General features: G+C 38.3%; 1 protein-coding gene across 12 annotated transcripts in view; it reads left to right on the forward strand.

Moving 5' to 3' along the window:
- FREM1 (FRAS1 related extracellular matrix 1) overlaps window positions 1–18,748 on the forward strand; it is a 191,757-nt gene that overhangs the window by 119,884 nt on the left and 53,125 nt on the right. For 10 of the 12 annotated variants that reach the window (XM_032300158.1, XM_032300156.1, XM_032300157.1 and 7 more), the window contains 7 exons: window positions 2,203–2,397; window positions 3,491–3,676; window positions 5,180–5,376; window positions 9,269–9,491; window positions 13,448–13,592; window positions 14,749–14,890; window positions 18,413–18,608. In XM_032300158.1, the coding sequence (XP_032156049.1) occupies window positions 2,203–2,397; window positions 3,491–3,676; window positions 5,180–5,376; window positions 9,269–9,491; window positions 13,448–13,592; window positions 14,749–14,890; window positions 18,413–18,608 (1,284 nt within the window). Of the gene's footprint in view, window positions 1–2,202; window positions 2,398–3,490; window positions 3,677–5,179; window positions 5,377–9,268; window positions 9,492–13,447; window positions 13,593–14,748; window positions 14,891–18,412; window positions 18,609–18,748 lie in introns of those variants that run through there. The other 2 variants (XM_032300167.1, XM_032300170.1) reach the window with 2 other exon arrangements.

Below are 18,748 nucleotides of genomic sequence, written 5' to 3' on the forward strand. Positions count from 1 at the left end.
AATATCCTATGGTTCCATTACAGAGAAATTTGCTATTTGCCTTCTTTTTCTTAAGCTGTCTTCTCTTTCTGTAGTGACTTTTCATTTCTCTCCCCCATTGCCTCTCCCTACAGATCTCCTGTCCCATCCCCCAATCTGCTTATCTTCTTGGAAAATTCTTACTCTTTAATGCTCAGCACAAAACCAGCAAAGGCATCTGGAAACTTTGCTGTCTTTCCTTGGCACGTATGCTCTGCCCCTATGCCATTGTCAGCTAAAACTCATTTTCTTTCATCTTTAGCACCTTGCACACAATCAGGCTGAAACATGTAAAATTGCCATGTAACAGGTTAAAAAAAATGGTTTCATAGTAGCAATTTCATGTGGGGGATTCTACATAAGATATATATATATAGAGAGAGATATCTATATCTATATCTATCTATATCTATCTATCTGTCTCTATATATATATATGTCTGTGCTATTCTAACCACTCTGCATTTTCTTCTCTACCATTAGACTGTATCAGTGTCTGATGCATAGTGAGTTATTTTGACATTTGACATTCTTTTGAGATGTCTTTTGACAATTCCAAAATGTCTGCCCTTTTCTCTGCTGGTGCACCTGAAACACTAATTATCACATAGTAGGTATTGAATAAATATTTATTGAGTGAATTACTAATGAACAAATGTTTTAAGCCAATTTGTATTTTAGGTTTATGAATAGGTGAGAGGTCTCTTATTTTTGACTCTTCCTCACATTGAAAGCTGGTTGTTTCTTTAATTCTCTCAACTTCAATTCCGTTTTTCCTTTTAAGCCCAGTTTTCTCAGCCTTTGATCACTTGGTTGTGCAATAATAGCATCTTTAGATTTTCCTTGTCATTTTTAAACAGGGGAAATAATAGCAGCCACAGAGCTCTGCAGATTTGAGCAGTGTCCAGTGAAAAGAGAGGATGTCCCTGATCTTTTATATCCTAGGTTCATCAAAACTCCAAGAATTAATGGCTCCCTGTGTTAGTCCATTTTCATGCTGCTACTAAAGACATACCTAAGACTGGGCAATTTGTAAAAGAAAGAGGTTTAGTGGACTTACAGTTTCACATGCCTGGGAAGGCCTTATGATCATGGCAGAAGGCAAGGAGGAGCAAGTCACATCTTACATGGATGGCAGTAGACAAAGAGAGCTTGTGCAGGAAAACACCCATTTTTAAAACCATCAGATCTCATGACAGTCATTCACTATCATGAGAACAGGGCAGGAAAGACCTGTCCCCATAATTCAATCACCTCCCACTGGGTTTCTTCCACAAAATGTAGGAATTGTGAAAGTTACAATTCAAGATGAGATTTGAGTGGGGGCACAACCAGCATATCAGTCCGTTCTTAGGATTTTCATGGTGATGCATGAGAAATACCAGCAGTGCATGTGCAAAACTTTTCAGTGTCCTGGGTAGCAAGCTCTCTTACTCCATGTCCTTAGTGGGTAACTCAAGAGCAGATTGCCCTGTTGCTAACAAACTATCTAATCATGACATTTTTTTCCTTCTTCCTCTCACTGTCTAAGCTGGGAGCATTTTGAATCCCACAGGTGTGAGACCTACAAAGTGAAAAGGAGAAAATGAAAGTCAATGCCTTTTTTTTCCATGCACAGTTGCTATTTTTTAAAACATCCTGGCTAATATATAATAAGGAGAATATTGAAAGAAGTGGCAAAAATGTGGCCTACTTTTGTATTTCACCTATCCAATATCCTCTTTTCTCATAACTGCTATGTGGTTGATGGTTGTTCATTTAAGATGGTTACTGCAAATGGAAAGACAATTCCCAAAGGAACACAGATGCCTTCTCCCTCTCTCTGAGGTTGGTCCTAACATGAGACAATTATAAGGGAAGAATGAAACCTTTACTAGTGAAGTTTCAGGTCCCTGCCTTGTTCATTCATGAACCATCAAACCCTTGTTAGCCCTGTTTTGTCCCTCCTTATGGTAATACATGACTGGTAGGGAGTTCACCAGAGGCAACAGATGGGCAAGAATTTTTGCATCATTTTCATGACTATATTTGATTTCATAGTGATAAAATTGGGTTTTACATTTATTTAATCCACTAACTTTTTTCCCTTGCCATTTCAATGCTTGTAGAAGAGGTGTGAGTAGATTTCATCTTGGTATTCTATATTTTTTAAAAGTCAGGTTTCAGCTATAGTTGTGTCTTCCAGGTGGCGAGATTGGCATGATGCCTTGTTTTGACACCATAGCGTTGGTGGTTTTGGATGGAGAGGCTGGCCCTTTTGTGAATGGCTGCTGCTACAATGGACCTAATCCATCTGTTCCTCTTCATGAGTCCTTTCCAGTGTATAATCTCAACATCACAGTATATCCAGTAGACAACCAGCCACCTTCCATTGTAATAGGTGACTGTGTGTTTTTCTGTTACTGTACTATTGTCTGATCTAGTGTCATACCTGTGGTTCAGTGAAACAATATATTTTTATTATAATCTGAAAAGAAAACCACCATACGGAATTGTCTTTCAGTAATTGCCTCAACACAAATTTGTGGAAAACCCAAATCTGTTAAGATTACAGGGCAAAAGACTTTACATGTTTAAAAATTTAAATATTTCTGTATGGATAGAGAATACATGTGTCGTGTGTGTGTGTGTGTGTGTGTGTGTGTGTGTGTGTGTGTGTTGGGACAAGGACAGCATTGTAATCCTCAAATATTCTGATTTTATTTCACATGGGAAAATATAATTTGCCTGCTGAAGAGAAAGTAATTTATTTTATCCATAACAATATCTATTAGAACAGAATCAGTATACCAGGGAGACCATTTATATACATTTAACCTTACTTGCTTTTTAGAAAGTCATCTCTTCACAGGCATTATGTATATGTTCTGTCTCTCAGAAAAAAATATAAGCATATGTATGAATGTTATTGTAATTTGCAAACTATCTCCCAAGCAATGTTCTGGAAAGAAAGCATTATCCCAGCAGAATAATTAAGCATCAAGCCATGAAGAATATCTTCTTTATGAGCAATTCATAATAGCTCTCAGGCAATTAACGCTCTGACAAACAGAGGTAACGACTGATCTTGAAGAGTACATAAACTACATTTAGTGGCTTAACATTAAAACAGTTTGGCAATTCCTACTTTCATTTGTCACTTCCATAGAGACACAAGGGAAATCAGAGTTCCTTGAGAATGACTAAAGGGCTGTGCTGGAGCAGTTAGTGTTTCTGCTATCTTTCCATTATTGTCTGGCTTACCTGTACAAGAAAAAAATATAATTCCGTAAGTCAAAGTAAATTCACTCATTACCACTCAAGATTTTCACTTTAAAGAGAATTATGCCAGAGAAAATAAACATCTCCCATGGAAATGTTTTTGCACATGGGAGGCTTCTCTGAACTAGAATTTCAGTCGCTGCATGTAGTCCTGCCTAGTCTGTTTAGAGGATTTCATGCTAAGTTGTAATTGTGTTTTTATTTGTATGCAGGTCCCATGTTTGTTGTAGATGAGGGCTGCTCAACAGCCCTTACCATTAACCATTTGTCCGCCAGTGACCCTGACACTGCAGCAGATGACCTGGAATTTGTTTTGGTGTCTCCTCCTCAGTTTGGCTACCTCGAAAATATACTCCCTTCTGTGGGTTTTGAAAAAAGCAATATGGGCATAAGTATAGGTAAGTTGTAGCTTCATGACCAGCAATGACTCCCTTCATTATATTTATGGATGTGATTGGCCAGCTCATGCTTAGTAACTGGGTAAGGACTTTCAAAATGTTTAAAGTGCTGGGTGTGGCGGTTCATGCCTGTAATCCAAGCACTTTAGGAGATTGAGGTGGGTGGATCACTGGAGGTCAGGAGTTTGAGACCAGCCTGACCAACATGTGAAACCCCATCTCTACTAAATACAAAAAATTAGCTGGGCATGGTGGCACATATCTTTAATGCCAGCTACTTGGGAGGCTGAGGCAGGAGAATTGCTTGAACCCAGGAGACGGAGGTTGCAGTGAGCTGAGATTTCGCTATTATACTCCATCTTGGACAGCAAGAGTGAAACTCCATCTCAAAAAAAAAACACAAAGTTTAAAGCACCATATGTATTCAATGAATTATTATTATTACTATTATAGCTGATACTTTTGAATCTTACTATTTTTCATTTTAATTTTTATTCCGAATTTCCCCATGCATGCAAATTTACTTCAGAATAAATGGAATTTTATTTATGAAAAATCCAAGAATAAACATTGATGAGATAATGGTTTAAAAGTCCCTCATAGCAACACGGGATACCATGGTAGAGTAAATCTAGTGGGAGCTCACAAGGTCTCATCCTCACAACCTTCTAGCACTTTGAATAGGTATGGGAGGAAAGGATGAGGAAATATACTATGGATGTAACAGAGAGAACGCCTGAAATGTTGAAGCAGATGACATGATTTCAAAACCAAAATGTATCCCAGATACTTAAATAGCTCTTGTATTTCAGGCAAAAACAAACCAACCAAAACAAAAACAGAAAGCAAAAACAAAATCTTCCAAGGACATATAAATGACTCTCCAACCCTCTTTTGAAGAATGTCCATTTTAAATATGAAAGAGACTGAATTTAAGATTAATTGCATTTAATGTTACTCAATTTCTCTGTGACTTAATGCACATCTTAGAGCATTTTTCTCTTTGGATTTAAGCCATGTCAAAATATCAAAACAGTGTGTTAGCTAATTCCACTCAATCCAACCCGTTTCTTGATATGTATGTCTTAGAGTGGAGAGATGATTGATTGACTCTTGTTTTGCCTTTACATGAAGGAGGTGGTCTCTTTTATTCAAGCATGACAGAGAACCATTCATACAAAAGTAGTCATTTAATCAAGGGAATGTCTCTGACATTTATTCTAAGTATCTGAAGTAGTCTTGAAGTCCCTGTGCATACTGGTTAGTAATTATCACTCTTCTGTTCTCCATGCAAATTTGATCCTTCTTTATGATCCATGGATATCTGCTTTTATGTTGATGGTTGGCTGTTGTAGCAACCTTTGATACCAGATACTTAGGTCAACTGCTGTGATCTCTTATTTGCATTCCTGAGAAATCGGCTGTTATTGGGTTAAGGATTAAGGACCAATAACTTGGAAAAATGTTTTTCTTATTTATCTGTTCCATCTTGATGTGCTCTAGATTCATTTCAGTGGAAAGACATGAACGCTTTTCACATTAACTATGTGCAGTCCAGGCATCTGAGGACAGAACCAACTGCCGACCAGTTCACAGTATACGTCACAGATGGGAAGCAACACTCCGTGGATATACCATTTTCTATTATCATCAACCCCACAAATGATGAAGCTCCTGACTTTGTAGTGCAGAATATTACTGTAAGAAACATATCCAAATGTTCAGTTTCTCTCTTATCGTTTTTAATTTTTATTTTCACCTAGTCCATTTACATTGGTCCAAGTACACTTAACACATTTAATTGGTGAGGAGTGGGGAAATCTTTTCATAGGCTGGGCGCTCACACCTGTAATCCCAGTACTTTGGGAGGCCGAGGCGGGCGGATCACAAGGTCAGGAGTTCAAGACCAGACTGGCCAGATGGTGAAACCCCGTCTCTACTAAAAAATACAAAAATTAGCTGGACCTGGTAACTTGTGCCTGTAATTCCAGCTACTTGGTAGGCTGAGGTAGGAGAATTGCTTGACAGGACCAGGGAGGCAGAGTTGCAATGAGCCGAGGTCACAATGTGCACTCCAACCTGGGCAACAGAGCAAGACTCCATCTCAAAAAAAAGAAATCTTTTCACATCAGTATATAATTCTTAGGCAGTTCTATTTTTTCACAAGAGTATTTAACTCAGACATAGGTTGTAACCAATCCTGAGAAATGAAATGAGCATACGCTTTGGAATCAGAGGGACTTGGGTGCTGCTTTTTACTAGTTGTAGGGTCTTGGGAAAAGTGTTTTTCTATTCTTCATCTGCAAAATGGGCATCAAATCTTTCTTAAGGGGTAGCCGTAATGATTAAGGTAGTCAAGCACAGAGTAGACCCTTAATAAATAAGTGTCATTATTATTATTATTATTATTATTTTTTGAGACGGAGTCTCACTCTGTCGCCCAGGCTGGAGTACAATGGTGGGATCTTGGTTCACCACAACCTCTGCCTCCCTGGTTCAACAATTCTCCTGCCTCAGCCTCCTGAGTAGCTGGGACTACAGGCGCCTGCCATCACACCTGGCTAACTTTTGTATTTTTCGTAGAGATGGAGTTTTACCATATTGGCCAGGCTGGTCTCAAACTCCTGACCTTGTAATCCGCCCGCCTCAGCCTCCCAAAGTGCTGGGATTGCAGGCATAATGTGCCCAGCTATCATTAGTATTATTGATGTTAATATTATGTTTGTCATCTTTTCTCTGATAGTGACCAAAGCACATCTTAGCTATTTTGAGTGAATTATTTTGCCTTATTTTCACAAAAATAATGAAATTCTAAATGTGAAAATATTTATCTGATTTTAATTTTCGGCTGAATCTTAATGGAACACGAAATTCAGCTCAGCATGAAATGTGAGAGCCAGCTTCTGCCTTTTCACTTTTGTTGGCACATGGGTTTCTCTGGAGAACCCTTCAGTAATTATAAGAGAGAAAAAAAATCTTCAGATGAGTCCTCCTATGTTTACCTTCATTGTCTTGTATTTGCCTAGGGTTGGGGCTTCTGAAGTAATTAGACCACTGGGAAGTCGTCCCTTGCTCTTCTCTGGAAGTAGTCATGCTTTTATCTGCATTCCCCAGAGAGACTATTGGAGAGTGAAAAATATGAAGCCCTGTGTGTTTTGGGCAAGCAGACTTTAAGCTTCACATTTTTTTTTAAGATAACCATGTTTTGTTTTCTTGTCAGAGAATGTATTTAGTTTATAGACAGTTGAGATTACATCAAGTTAATGCTGCAAGAAGATTTGAGGTTTTAGTTTCAGTTATTATAATCTGTTCCAAACCTTCTACTAATAATATTTGGCATTTTATGTATATTGATCCAAAATTTTTGTTGTCCTAATCCCAATAAACTATTCAATCTGCAAGAAACAACCTCACATTTTAGTCAAGCTCTATGAAGAGGATATTATAACATATTTTAAGTTGCTTTATTAAAGTTCTTGGAGAAAAAGGCAAGGTCCTATTTCAGATGTTTCCATAAGCATATCATTGTAAGTTGAACTATGATGCCACCTTAATCTTTAATAAGTAGGGCTAGATAAAAGAAAATCTGTATCATTTTAGCCCAAGTATCATATATACCAAGTAACTTTTTTTAACATATGTTCAATAAAACAGGATTGCAGGAGGGCACCCTTCAAAGTCAGTAAGTGAGGCTGAAATGAAAGGATGCTTTAGACCAGGCACGGTGGTGCATGTCTGTAATCTCAGCACTTTGGGAGACTGAGACAGGAGGATCCCTTGAGCCACAAAGTTTAAGACCAGCCTGGGCAATGTGGCAAAACCCCATTTCTACAAATAATAAAAATAAATTTTAAAAATGAGCCAGGCTGGTGGCACACGCCTATGGTTCTAGCTACTTGGGAGGCTGAGGTTGGAGAATTGCTTAAGCCTGGGTGATTGAGCCTGCAATGAGCTATGATTGATCTACTATACTCCAGCCTGGGCAACAGAGAAGAGCATACGGAAGGAAGAAAGGGAGAAAGGGAGGGAGGGAGGAAGGAAGGGAGGGAGGGAGGAAGGGAGGAAGGGAGGGAGGAAAGAAGAAAGGGAGGAAGGGAGGGAGGGAGGTAGGGAGGAAAAAAGGGATGGAGGGAAGGAGGGAGGGAGGAAGGGAGGGAGGAAGGAAGGGAGGGAGGGAGGAAAGAAGGAAGGAAGGAGGGAAGGAAGGAAAATACAGGAGTTTTTACTGAAATAACAAAAATAAAACCCACCAAATATGCTTAGTGTATGTAGCAGATATTTGTGCCACTTATAAAGCAGATGGAGGGAAGGAAGGAAGGAGGAGGGAGGGAGGGAGGGAGGGAGGAAGGAAGGAAGGAAGGAAGGAAGGAAGGAAGGAAGGAAGGAAGGAAGGAAGGAAGGAAAGAAGGATGGGTGTTTTAATAAATCCAAACCATAAGGAAGAAAGGAAGGGAGGGAGGGAGGGATGGAGGGAGGGAAGGGTGTTTTAACAAATCCAAACCATACATGTCCTTCAAGGCTTAATTGCCTTCTTAGTCATGAAAACATCCTGATCTCTGCCTTTTTGTGATTCTTGTTTATGGATATCTAACAACACTAGACATTTACTTCCTTGAGTTATAATTATTGATGGACAAGCCTTTGCAGTCTCACCTGACTTGGATTGTTGAGAATGTTTGTATTCCCCACAGCATGTAGCTTGGTAACATTGTAGATTACCAATAGGCATGTGTAGAATTTATACACTCTTATTATTTAGATTTTGCTATATTTCAAAGTAGGAAACAGAAATACTTCTTTGTTCTTGCAATCCTCACTGTGAGAAAAAAAGATTGAATCAGCAGAGTAACATTGTCAAGTTCTAAATGACTGGATACTACATGAAATGATAAACAGGCGCTTGTCTTTGTGCCTAAAGGATTATAAAAGCTGAAGTAGGCATGAGAGGGAATGGGAAGAATAGTTCAGGAAATCTGGAAGTATGAGAACTGGAGGGAGATGAGGAATCCAGAATGAAAATATACATAATTATGCATCCGGTAGCACCCTTTGTAATTGTTGTTGATTTCAATGGAAATACAGAAGTTTTTACTGCAATAACAAAAATAACCACCTAATATGCTGAGTGTATGTAGCAGTTATTTGTGCCACTTATAAAGCAGACAGAAGCAGAAGACTTGTAGAAGCAAGGAGATCCAGGAGGATTGGTTTATGAAGGTAAAGTTTCTAGATTCAGTTTTACAACTGAAGTTTTCTGTGACTTCTTCAAAGTAAGCACCGTCTTTGTTGCATTTTTCCCCCGACCTTTGAATTATGAACAATACATATTTTAAAAATCATATTTTTTTTCCTTCATGGAAATGAATAAAGTGCTTTGAAATCTTCAGAAAAAAATGTAAGGGAGATTAATAGATTTGTTGTTTCTTTTACTCTCCTAGTAAACCAGCAGTTTCTTTTTGGGATTCATCCTGTACAAGTCTCATAGAAAATTTGAAGTAGGATATATTCAAATAATTTCCTTTGAGCAATTTTCCAAAGAAAGGCAGGTTTTCTTTCATGCACTGCTGACTTTTGTCATGTGTTCTGGCTCAGGTGTGCGAGGGCCAGATGAAAGAGCTGGACTCTTCCATCATCAGAGCCGTGGACCTGGACATTCCCCAGGATCCCTTGCTGTTCAGCATCACTCAAAATCCACACCATGGCCTCCTCATCAGTGGAGGGTTTAGCAAAGACTTCTCTGAGAATAAGCAGCCAGCCAACCCTGACCAGAAACATGCACCTGTCCACAACTTTTCCATGGAACTCCTCAAGACTGGTATAGCATGTTCCACTTCTATGTATTTGTTATTGTTTATTGAATAATTTAACCCGTACTTACATGTGGAACCTGAAAAGGTCAGACCTATATAAGCAGATAGTAGAATGGTGGTTACCAGAGTCTGAGGGTGGGGGAATTGGAGAGATATTGGTTAAAGGATATGAAATTTCAGTTAGACCAGAGAAGAAAGTTCAACAGATTTATTGTACAGCATAGTGACAATAGTTAACAATATATTGCATACTTGAAAATACCTAAGACAGTAAATTTTAAGAGTTCTCACCAAACAAGGAAATAAGTATATGAGGTAATGCATTTGTGAATTAGCTTGATTTAACCATTCCACAATGTGACCGAGTGTGGTGGCTCATGCCTGTAATCGCAGCAGTTTGGGAGGCCAAGACAGGCAGATCACCTGAGGTCAGGAGTTCGACACCAGCCTGGCCAACATGGCGAAACCCCGTCTCTACTAAAAATACAAAAATTAGCGGGGTGTGGTGGTGCACTTCTGTAATCCCAGTTACTCAGAAGGCTGAGGCACAAGATCGCTTGAGTGTGGGAGGTGGAAGTTGCACTGAGCTGAGATCATGCCACTACACTCCAGCCTTTCAGCCTGGGTGACAGAGTAAGACTGTCAAAAAACAAACAGGCAAACAATTTCACAATGTATACATGCATCAAAACACCCTGTTATATATTATAAACATATACAATGTTAATTTGTCATTTAAAAAATAAAATTAAAAAAAATTTGACCTAGGAAAGATAATAAATCACAGAAATCGGGAGTGAAGAAATAGCTCTCACCTACTTTATTCATTTGTCCATCAAGAGCTGTCTCTAGGATGAATGTAGGACAGGAAGCTCTAGGTAGAGACAGTAGGTAACTGAAAAGGCAATAACATGTTTTCTTTCACTTTTAGACTCCCATTAAAGATGATATTTGAGTTTTTTGTATTTTCACTCAAACATTTAAAGCTATTATAAAAAAAAATTCCTTTTTAGAACTATTGAGATCATGAAACTACATTTTAAGAGATTTGCCTGCCAAAATTTCCACAGTTGAAACAAATATAGAACCACACAGAATAACATTCATTATTCTCTGAGGGGATAATTTGCTCTTTAGAGAAATGGCACTTTGCATAGCAGCCTGAATTATTTTTTAATTACTCTTTTAAAAACATTGCTCTCATCCCATTTTTCACATATGAAAATGCTTTTAAAAATTTGATAAAAGTGTGAGGTTCCTGAATGACTGCCTCCTCCCATTGTCCTTCCTTAGGAGTTTTCTTTTCCCAGCCTGTGAGGTCCTTCCCTCTCCTTTGCCAGGCTAGCCACGGCTGTGCCTTCAGAATGCAGCTTTCTGTTAACCTTCCCCTTGAAGCCAACCCAAGGTCTCTAAGCCACTCTTCTCTGTGCTTGCTTATTTTAGCACTCATTCAACATTTTCCCAACTGTCTTTTAGTTATTTGTTTCCCCAACTAGTGTGTAAGCTTTCTGCCCCAAAGGTATTTTTGTAATTCTTGCAAAAATTATCTCAGTTTTAAATTGGAAAAGTGCAGCCAGGTACGGTGGCTCACGCCTGTAATCCCAGCACTTTGGGAGGCCGAGGCAGGTGGACCACGAGGTCAAGAGATAGAGAGCATCCTGGCCAACATGGTGAAACCCCGTCTCTACTAAAAGTACAAAAATTAGCTGGGCATGGTGGTGCGTACCTGTAGTTCCAGCAACTTGGGAAGCTGAGGCAGGAGAATCGCTTGAACCCGGGAAGCGGAGGTTGCAGTGAGCTAAGATTGCACCAGTGTACTCTAGCCTGATGACAGAGTGAGACTCCATCTAGAAAAAAAAAAAAAGATAAGTGCATTTATATATTTCTCAGCTTTTGTCAATTGCAAAGAAATACATTCTAGAACATAAAAGATAATATCATCAAATCAATAACCACATGCTGCAAATAATAGAATATATTGTTTAAAATATTTGTTTTCAAATTTGACCAAGGAAAAAATAATATTTCAAATTTTATTTTCAAGAAAGTCAATTTAAAAAAAATAACATTTGTTGGTTATTATCCAGCTAAATAAGAATTATATGATCATTGTGTACAGTTTGGACACAGTCATTTTGAAGAAAAAAAATTTCCCACATAAAAATTAGTATTTTAATATTTTGGTGACTTTCTCAGAAATTAGATTTTCATCTATATTTTATTTGTGGTTGATTTATGGCTATATTTTTTAAAAAGCTTTAGTGTATTCTCATAAGCATCCTTCCACACAAATATACAAAGTTTTAAAAACTCCATATTATATAATCTGTTTTTCTTTTACTTTTTTTTTTCTTTTGGAGACAGGGTCTTGTACTGTCACTTGGGCTGGAGTGCAGAGTTGTGCGATCACAGTTCACTGCAGCCTCAACTTCCAGGGCTCAAGCAATCTTCCCACCTCAGCCTCCCAACTAGCTGGGACTGCAGGCACAAGCCACCACACACATGACTGACTGAATAAAAAAAAAATTGTAGAGACAGTGTTTCCCTATGTTGTCCAAAGGGGCTCAAGTGATTTTCCTGCATTGGCCTTCCAAAGTGCTGGTATTACAGGATTGGGTCACCATACCTGACCTCTTCTTACTTTTAAAATATTGAGGCCAGGTGTGGAGGCTTATGCATGTAATTCCAGCATTCTGGGAGGCCAAGGCGGGTGGATCACTAGAGGTCAGGATTTTGAGACCAGCCTGGTCAACACGGCAAAACTCTGTCTCTACTAAAAGTACAAAAATTAGCCAGGCATGGTGGCACCTGTCTGTAATCCCAGCTACTTTGGAGGCCGAGGCATGAGAATCGCTTGAACCCAGAGGGCAGAGGTTGCAGTGAGCCAAGATCGTGCCACTGCACTCCAGCCTGGGCGACAGAGTGAGACTCTGTCTCAAAAAATTTTATTATTATTATTATTATTATTGAAAACTTAGTTTTTGATAATTACATTATAAAATCATCATATAGACTTACTATGCTGTAATTTTTAAAAAGAGATGACTTTGTCACCCAGGCTGGAGTGAAGTGGTATAATCGTAGCTCACCACAGCCTCAAACTCCTAGGATCAAGCATTCCTCCCTGTCTCAGCCTCTTGAGCAGCTGTGACTACAGGCACCACCCGGCTAGTATTTTTTTTTTAATTCTTTTAAAGACAGGGTCTCATTATGTTGCCCAAACTGGCCTTGAACTCCTGGTGTCAAGCCATCCTCCCACTTCAGCCCCCACAGGCTGGTAGGACTACAGGTGCTCACCACTGTACTGGCGCCTGTGCTACAATTTTATACAACTATCTCCCATTTTAAAATATCCAGATAGTTTTCCATTTCTTGGTATTAAAAGTTACATTTCAATAAACATATTATATAAATCTGGGTGCACATCTCTTAGTATTTCAGTAGCTTTAGAGTTACTTTTGAAAATGGGAAATGTTAGGCTTCCAATTTGTTCCCTTTTGAGTCGGTTTTGGCTGTTCTGAGTCTCTTGAATTTCCATATAAATGTTAGGTAGGTTTTTAAAAATAGCTACATTTGTAATATTTAAATTTTGATTTATTAAGAATTTATTTTGGTGATTGGCTCGAGGTAGGGATATAACTCTATAATTTTTCCCAAGTAATTAACTTTCTCAGTTTTATTTAAATACCCTGCACATTTGTTTATAGTTTATTTAAAAAATATTCTTTTCTAACTGGTTTTAAATAGCATTCTTAATCAAATACTAAATTATTTAAATAAAAAGTCTTTAATAGGCTAAGGAGGCACTCTTTTACTTTAAAAAACAAATTTAGTTTCACCCTACTGCACTGATAATGAACTCTTGCTAATACCCATGACTTGAAAATTAAGACATTATCTGTGATATATGTCATGATGGTTCAATCATAAGGAAGATTTACTTACTTTTTTCTTCTTCCAGGAATGAGGTTGACATATGTGCACGATGACTCAGAGAGCCTTGCTGATGATTTTACAATCCAGTTGTCAGATGGGAAACATAAGATACTTAAAACCATTTCAGTGGAGATCACCCCAGTTAATGATGAAAAACCAATGCTGAGCAAGTAAGCTACCTGAAAAGAGTCCTTTTCAGATTTCTATACAATTCTATGAAATCTACAATACTAGGTACAGATGTGGTGCGTGTCTCCCAAAGAAGCAAGTCTTCACTAGCTCCTATCACAGCTTGCCCCTGACACTCAGGCATGAGGAGCCTTTGATGCAAATGTTAGTTAAGGTAACCTCTCCTTAACAATCAGCCCTTTAAGTGATGTTCTTCTAAACATACTTATTAGTTGTAAAGAATAAGAATGAGTGAACGTACAGTATGGAATGAACAGCCTACTAAACTTATAAATACAGGCACATACACAAACATGACTGCACATATACCAAAGTGCAACTAATATATAGATTCAACTAAAGTCTAATAACATTAACTGTGGACACTCCTTACAACAGATTTGCTGAAACTTTTAACTAAGTGTGGCTGAGGGAAATAAATCAACCCACTTCTTTCATTATCTTGGTACTTTTTTGTTCACCAGTCATCTACTATGTTCCATGTGGGTCAACACCCCCTGCCACCTCACAATGATCGAAATGATCATTTTCTAAAATTCTGAGCTTATATTATTAATTGTAAACTTTCTCAGTATCTCCCTATATTAGTCTGTTCTCACACTGCTATAAGGACATACCCAAGACTGAGTAACTTATAAAGAAAAGAGGCTTAATTTACTCACAGCTCTGCAGGGAGGGTCCTAGATTACCTAAATATCACCTAACTCAGAATGACAGATCATCAACGGCACTGGAACATCTGTAGGCCAGTCATTAAATCTTTTTAAATGAGTTTCTGTCTGTAAAATTGGAACACTCATACCTAGCCCTCTTACTTCATGGAGTTGTTGTTGTGAGTGTAAAATGAAATACTGGAAACGAGATTATTTTATAGAATACATTATAACTTACAATATTGTAAAGTTCGGCACATATAATCAATTAGAGGTGCCTAATTACCTCTTCCCACATTCATTGGGGCTGACCCAAACGATAGAGAGCCTGTTTCATGCCTCTCACTAGTCACCTTCAGCACTTTGAATATTGAATATCATTCTTTAATTGTTGAAGATTGGAAACTGAGAATCACTATAAGTGTCCCCTACTAAAGGAACATCTTCTATTTTTATATCAACCCAGACATTTTCCTTTTTACAGGAAGGCTGAAATTGCAATGAATATGGGGGAAACTCGTATTATTTCTAGTGCTATTCTTTCAGCCATAGATGAAGACTCACCCAGGGAGAAGATTTACTATGTATTTGAAAGGCTTCCCCAAAATGGGCAACTTCAGCTTAAGGTTAGTGACTTTTTACTTTTATTTTTCAAAACGAATGTAGCAGGTATAAATCTTCTCAATATACACATTTCTATGATGGGATTTCTTCTCTGATAGCCATATAGTTTCCCAGAAGTAAATAATTTAATTTTATTAGTTCAGAGTGAATTCATGGTGTTCTAAAGTTTCCTTGTCAACATGGGGTAAATTCAACAAATATTAAGATTCTTCACTGCTCCCTCTCCTGTGAAGTTATCCCTAAATTCTGAGGAGGGGAATTACTGGGGTAAAGCAAGCTGTCTGCTTTCTGAGGATAATCCAGACTCTTCGGAGATTTCTTCATTTCTACCAGATTTTTGACTTGTGATTCATGTAACTTTCCTCTTTAGCATCCTTCATGTCAATGATAAAACTCCCTCAGTTCTACAGTCTCTGTTGTTCTCTTAATCTCTCTCTCTCTGTATTTCAGCTAGATTCTAGCTCATTCTCAGGAACATGAAGACTTTCATTATTCTTCATGTTAGTCAGGTACAGGGAAATTTGGAGGGCTGCCTCTAGCTCCTTTGTCCATAATGGTCTTATTAAAACATTTTCTGAATCCCAGCACTTTGGGAAGCCAAGGTGGGCAGATCATGAGCTCAGGAGATCAAGACCATCCTGGGCAACATGGTGAAACCCCATCTCTACTAAAAATACAAAAATTGGCCAGGTGTGACAGCACACACCTGTAGTCCCAGCTACTCCGGAGGCTGAGGCAGGGGAATTGTTTGAACCCAGGAGGCAGAAGCTCAGTGAGCAGAAATCACACCACTGCACTCCAGCCTGGGTGACAGAGTTAGACTCTGTCTCAAAAAAATAAAAAAAATAAAAAACCCAAACCTTATCTGAGTATTATCACTTCCTGCCTTCTCAATGATTTACCACAGTGAGCTTCGTTCGTTCTTTCATTCGTTCGTTCTTTCTTTCTTTCTTTTTCTTTTCTTTTCTTTTCTTTTCTTTTCTTTCTCTTTCTCTTTCTCTCTTTCTTCCTTTCCTTTCCTTTCCTTTCCTTTCCTTTCCTTTCCTTTCCTTTCCTTTCCTTTCTTTCCTTCCTTCCCTCCTTCCTTCCTTCCTTCTGATTCTCATCTTCCTTTCTTCCTTCCTTCCTATGTCTTCCCTAGGGAGACTACTTACTCCACAAACAGTATACCAAATTGTTCTGTATTCTATCTGACATGAACTTAAAAGATGAAAGGTTGATGTCTTGGTCCCACTGCAGCCCCACCTCCCCTTGCAGCACCAGAGCCCTTATGTTTACGTTCAGATGAGCAAAGTCTTGAACCAAAAAGTCAGTGTGGGAAGAAACCTCATGTGGGAGTCGTCCCATCCTGCTAGCATCTGACGGATTTTAACATCTGCCAAATTTGAATCCCATGAACTGCATGACACCATAAATTAACATTCCTGAAATTGTATATGTTCTACAAATTAGATGCTTTAATGGAAAGCAAATAAGCCTGGAAACGATAAAGGGATACTAGGGGTAAGGTCACCTGGGTTCTACTGCTGACTCGTTCAATAGCTTGCTTTGTGGTTTGGTAAAATGTCCTTGTTTCACTTTAGGCCTAGAATAGCAAAATTTCAATCTGATTCAGACTGTGTGCATGATGCCCAAGGATCAGCCCAACAGGAATTATTATAGATCAGTCACCTGAGAAGGTCAGCTGAGTCATCAGTCCAAATGTTTATTTCAATGGTGGATTAAGACTAGCAACCACAACCACCAACCTTCCCCAGTGCAATTATTTGACGGAACGCTTAACTTTTCATCTAATGGAGGCACAGTCCTAGAAGAGCAGCAAGAATTCATTCTGTGTGGAACAGCTTGTCATAGATTATAGGCACCATAGAGAATCAGAGTGAAGAGCAATCACTGATTTAAATTGAGGTACAGCTGTGTCCTTATTTCATTTCAAAGAGTAATGAAGCAGAAATGCAGTGAAAGCTCACACATTTGGGTGGCTTGGGAACGGAACTGTTTTGGATATGTGAAAATGCAGATGGGTCCAGGTTCCCAGTATGGCGCCACGCAGCTCTTGCCCAGCTCCCCAGCAGTTCTCTGAGTCTTTCCAAGACCAAGGACCAGGACTCCAGCCCTCCTGGACTCTCCCAAGTTCTCGTTTTCTTGTTGACTTTTCTTAGATGCCCCATCTTGAATCTGACTTTTATTTTCTTTCTATTTCTGGGTCTTCAAATGATTCTGTTAAGTCAATCTCACATTTGGGGGTGCCAGTGAGGAATTACATGGAGACAAGAGAAAGGGAAAGATGTCTTCTTCTGTACTTACTCCCTTAGACAAGATACAGAAAGGAGAAAATGTTAAATAGAATTGTAGGCTTTCCAGTTTAAAACCTGAAAGAGACTGTTTTAAAAATTACATTGGCAAATAGATCTTATGGAAACAAACACTAGCTTTACGCAGAACATAATAGACACACATATTTAAGAGACAGAAACATTATCAAGTAGAATGACATAAAGGCAAGTGGTAGCACAATCAGTGGCAGGGAGGGCAGAGCTCTTTTGCCAGGAACTGGGAGTCTGGGGAATAATGTATCAAGGGTAATAAAAAGGAAATGATTTAAATTTCTGTTTTAGACTCTTAAATTAGACAGTAAAATCACAAGATAATATCATATAATAAATTTTAAGATGACTTTTTAAAAGAATATGTCTAATGACTTTTTATGAGCCATTCCCAGGGAAAGCTATGTACCTTACATGAATAATAATAGGATTATTAATAAGATAATACAGATTTATGATTACTTTTTATAATACTCTCAGATGTTAGCCACCGCCCTCAGCATAAAAACCTTTTAAAATTGAAAATGCCACGATTTCTGTACCATGTTCTGTACAAAATATATGCTTAACAAATGTTGGCTTACTTTTAGAAGATTCTGATAAAAATCATATATGATATTTGCAGTTTATATCTTTTGATGACGTAGGATATAAATGTAGGGAGTGATAGTGATCCCTATCATTTTTTTTCTTTAGTAAGGCTGGAAACATACTGGCAAGTAAATGCATCTGTTCTATTTTTGTTTTGTCTACTTGAGATAAGCCCAGTAATGAGCCATGTTGAAAAAATATATATTTGATTAGTTGAACAATGAAAAAATGGAAACTGCAAAAGAAACACATTTAATTTCTAAAGACCCATTCCAAGAGCTCAATAACCCACCTGCTCTCATTAATTGGAATATTTAATCAGCTATGATTGCTTATGATAAATATCTTTGAAATAACAATACTGTTGTATTGTTTGACTTTGTCTGAAACCCTTTGGTTGAAGCTAGTGTTTTTCCAAGGCCTCAGATTATTTTGATACACTTCTTTGAAAAGAAAAAAATAAAGCAGAGTGGCAAAAAGTAGTCTGGAATTTCCCTGACATATCGTTTCTATTGGAGGTTTTCAGGAGATACGGAAAATGTCCACTAACGTACGTTGGGGGAAAAGAAAAAACATGGGCAGCTGACTAACTCTGGCTCTTTTCAGATAGGGAGGGACTGGGTTCCTCTCTCCCCTGGCATGAGATGCACTCAAAGGGAAGTGGATCTAAACTTGCTGAGATACACACATACTGGGGCAATGGATTCCCAGAATCGGGATAGCTTCACCTTCTACCTTTGGGATGGTGACAACAGGTCCCCTGCTCTTGGCTGTCAAATCACCATCAAGGACATGGAAAAAGGTAAAAGCAGGCCTACTAAGGTTTATTGGGATAAGCTTTTATCACTGGTATAAGCATTCAACATTTGTTTCTTTCTCCCTCTTTCCCTCCCTTCTTTTCTTTTTTCCTTCCATTCTTCACCTTTGAAATTCTGTCATTTA

The sequence above is a fragment of the Sapajus apella genome, unplaced genomic scaffold, assembly GCF_009761245.1.
Source record: "Sapajus apella isolate SASKATOON/1434 unplaced genomic scaffold, GSC_monkey_1.0 scaffold42, whole genome shotgun sequence".
Taxonomy (NCBI): Eukaryota; Metazoa; Chordata; class Mammalia; order Primates; family Cebidae; genus Sapajus; species Sapajus apella.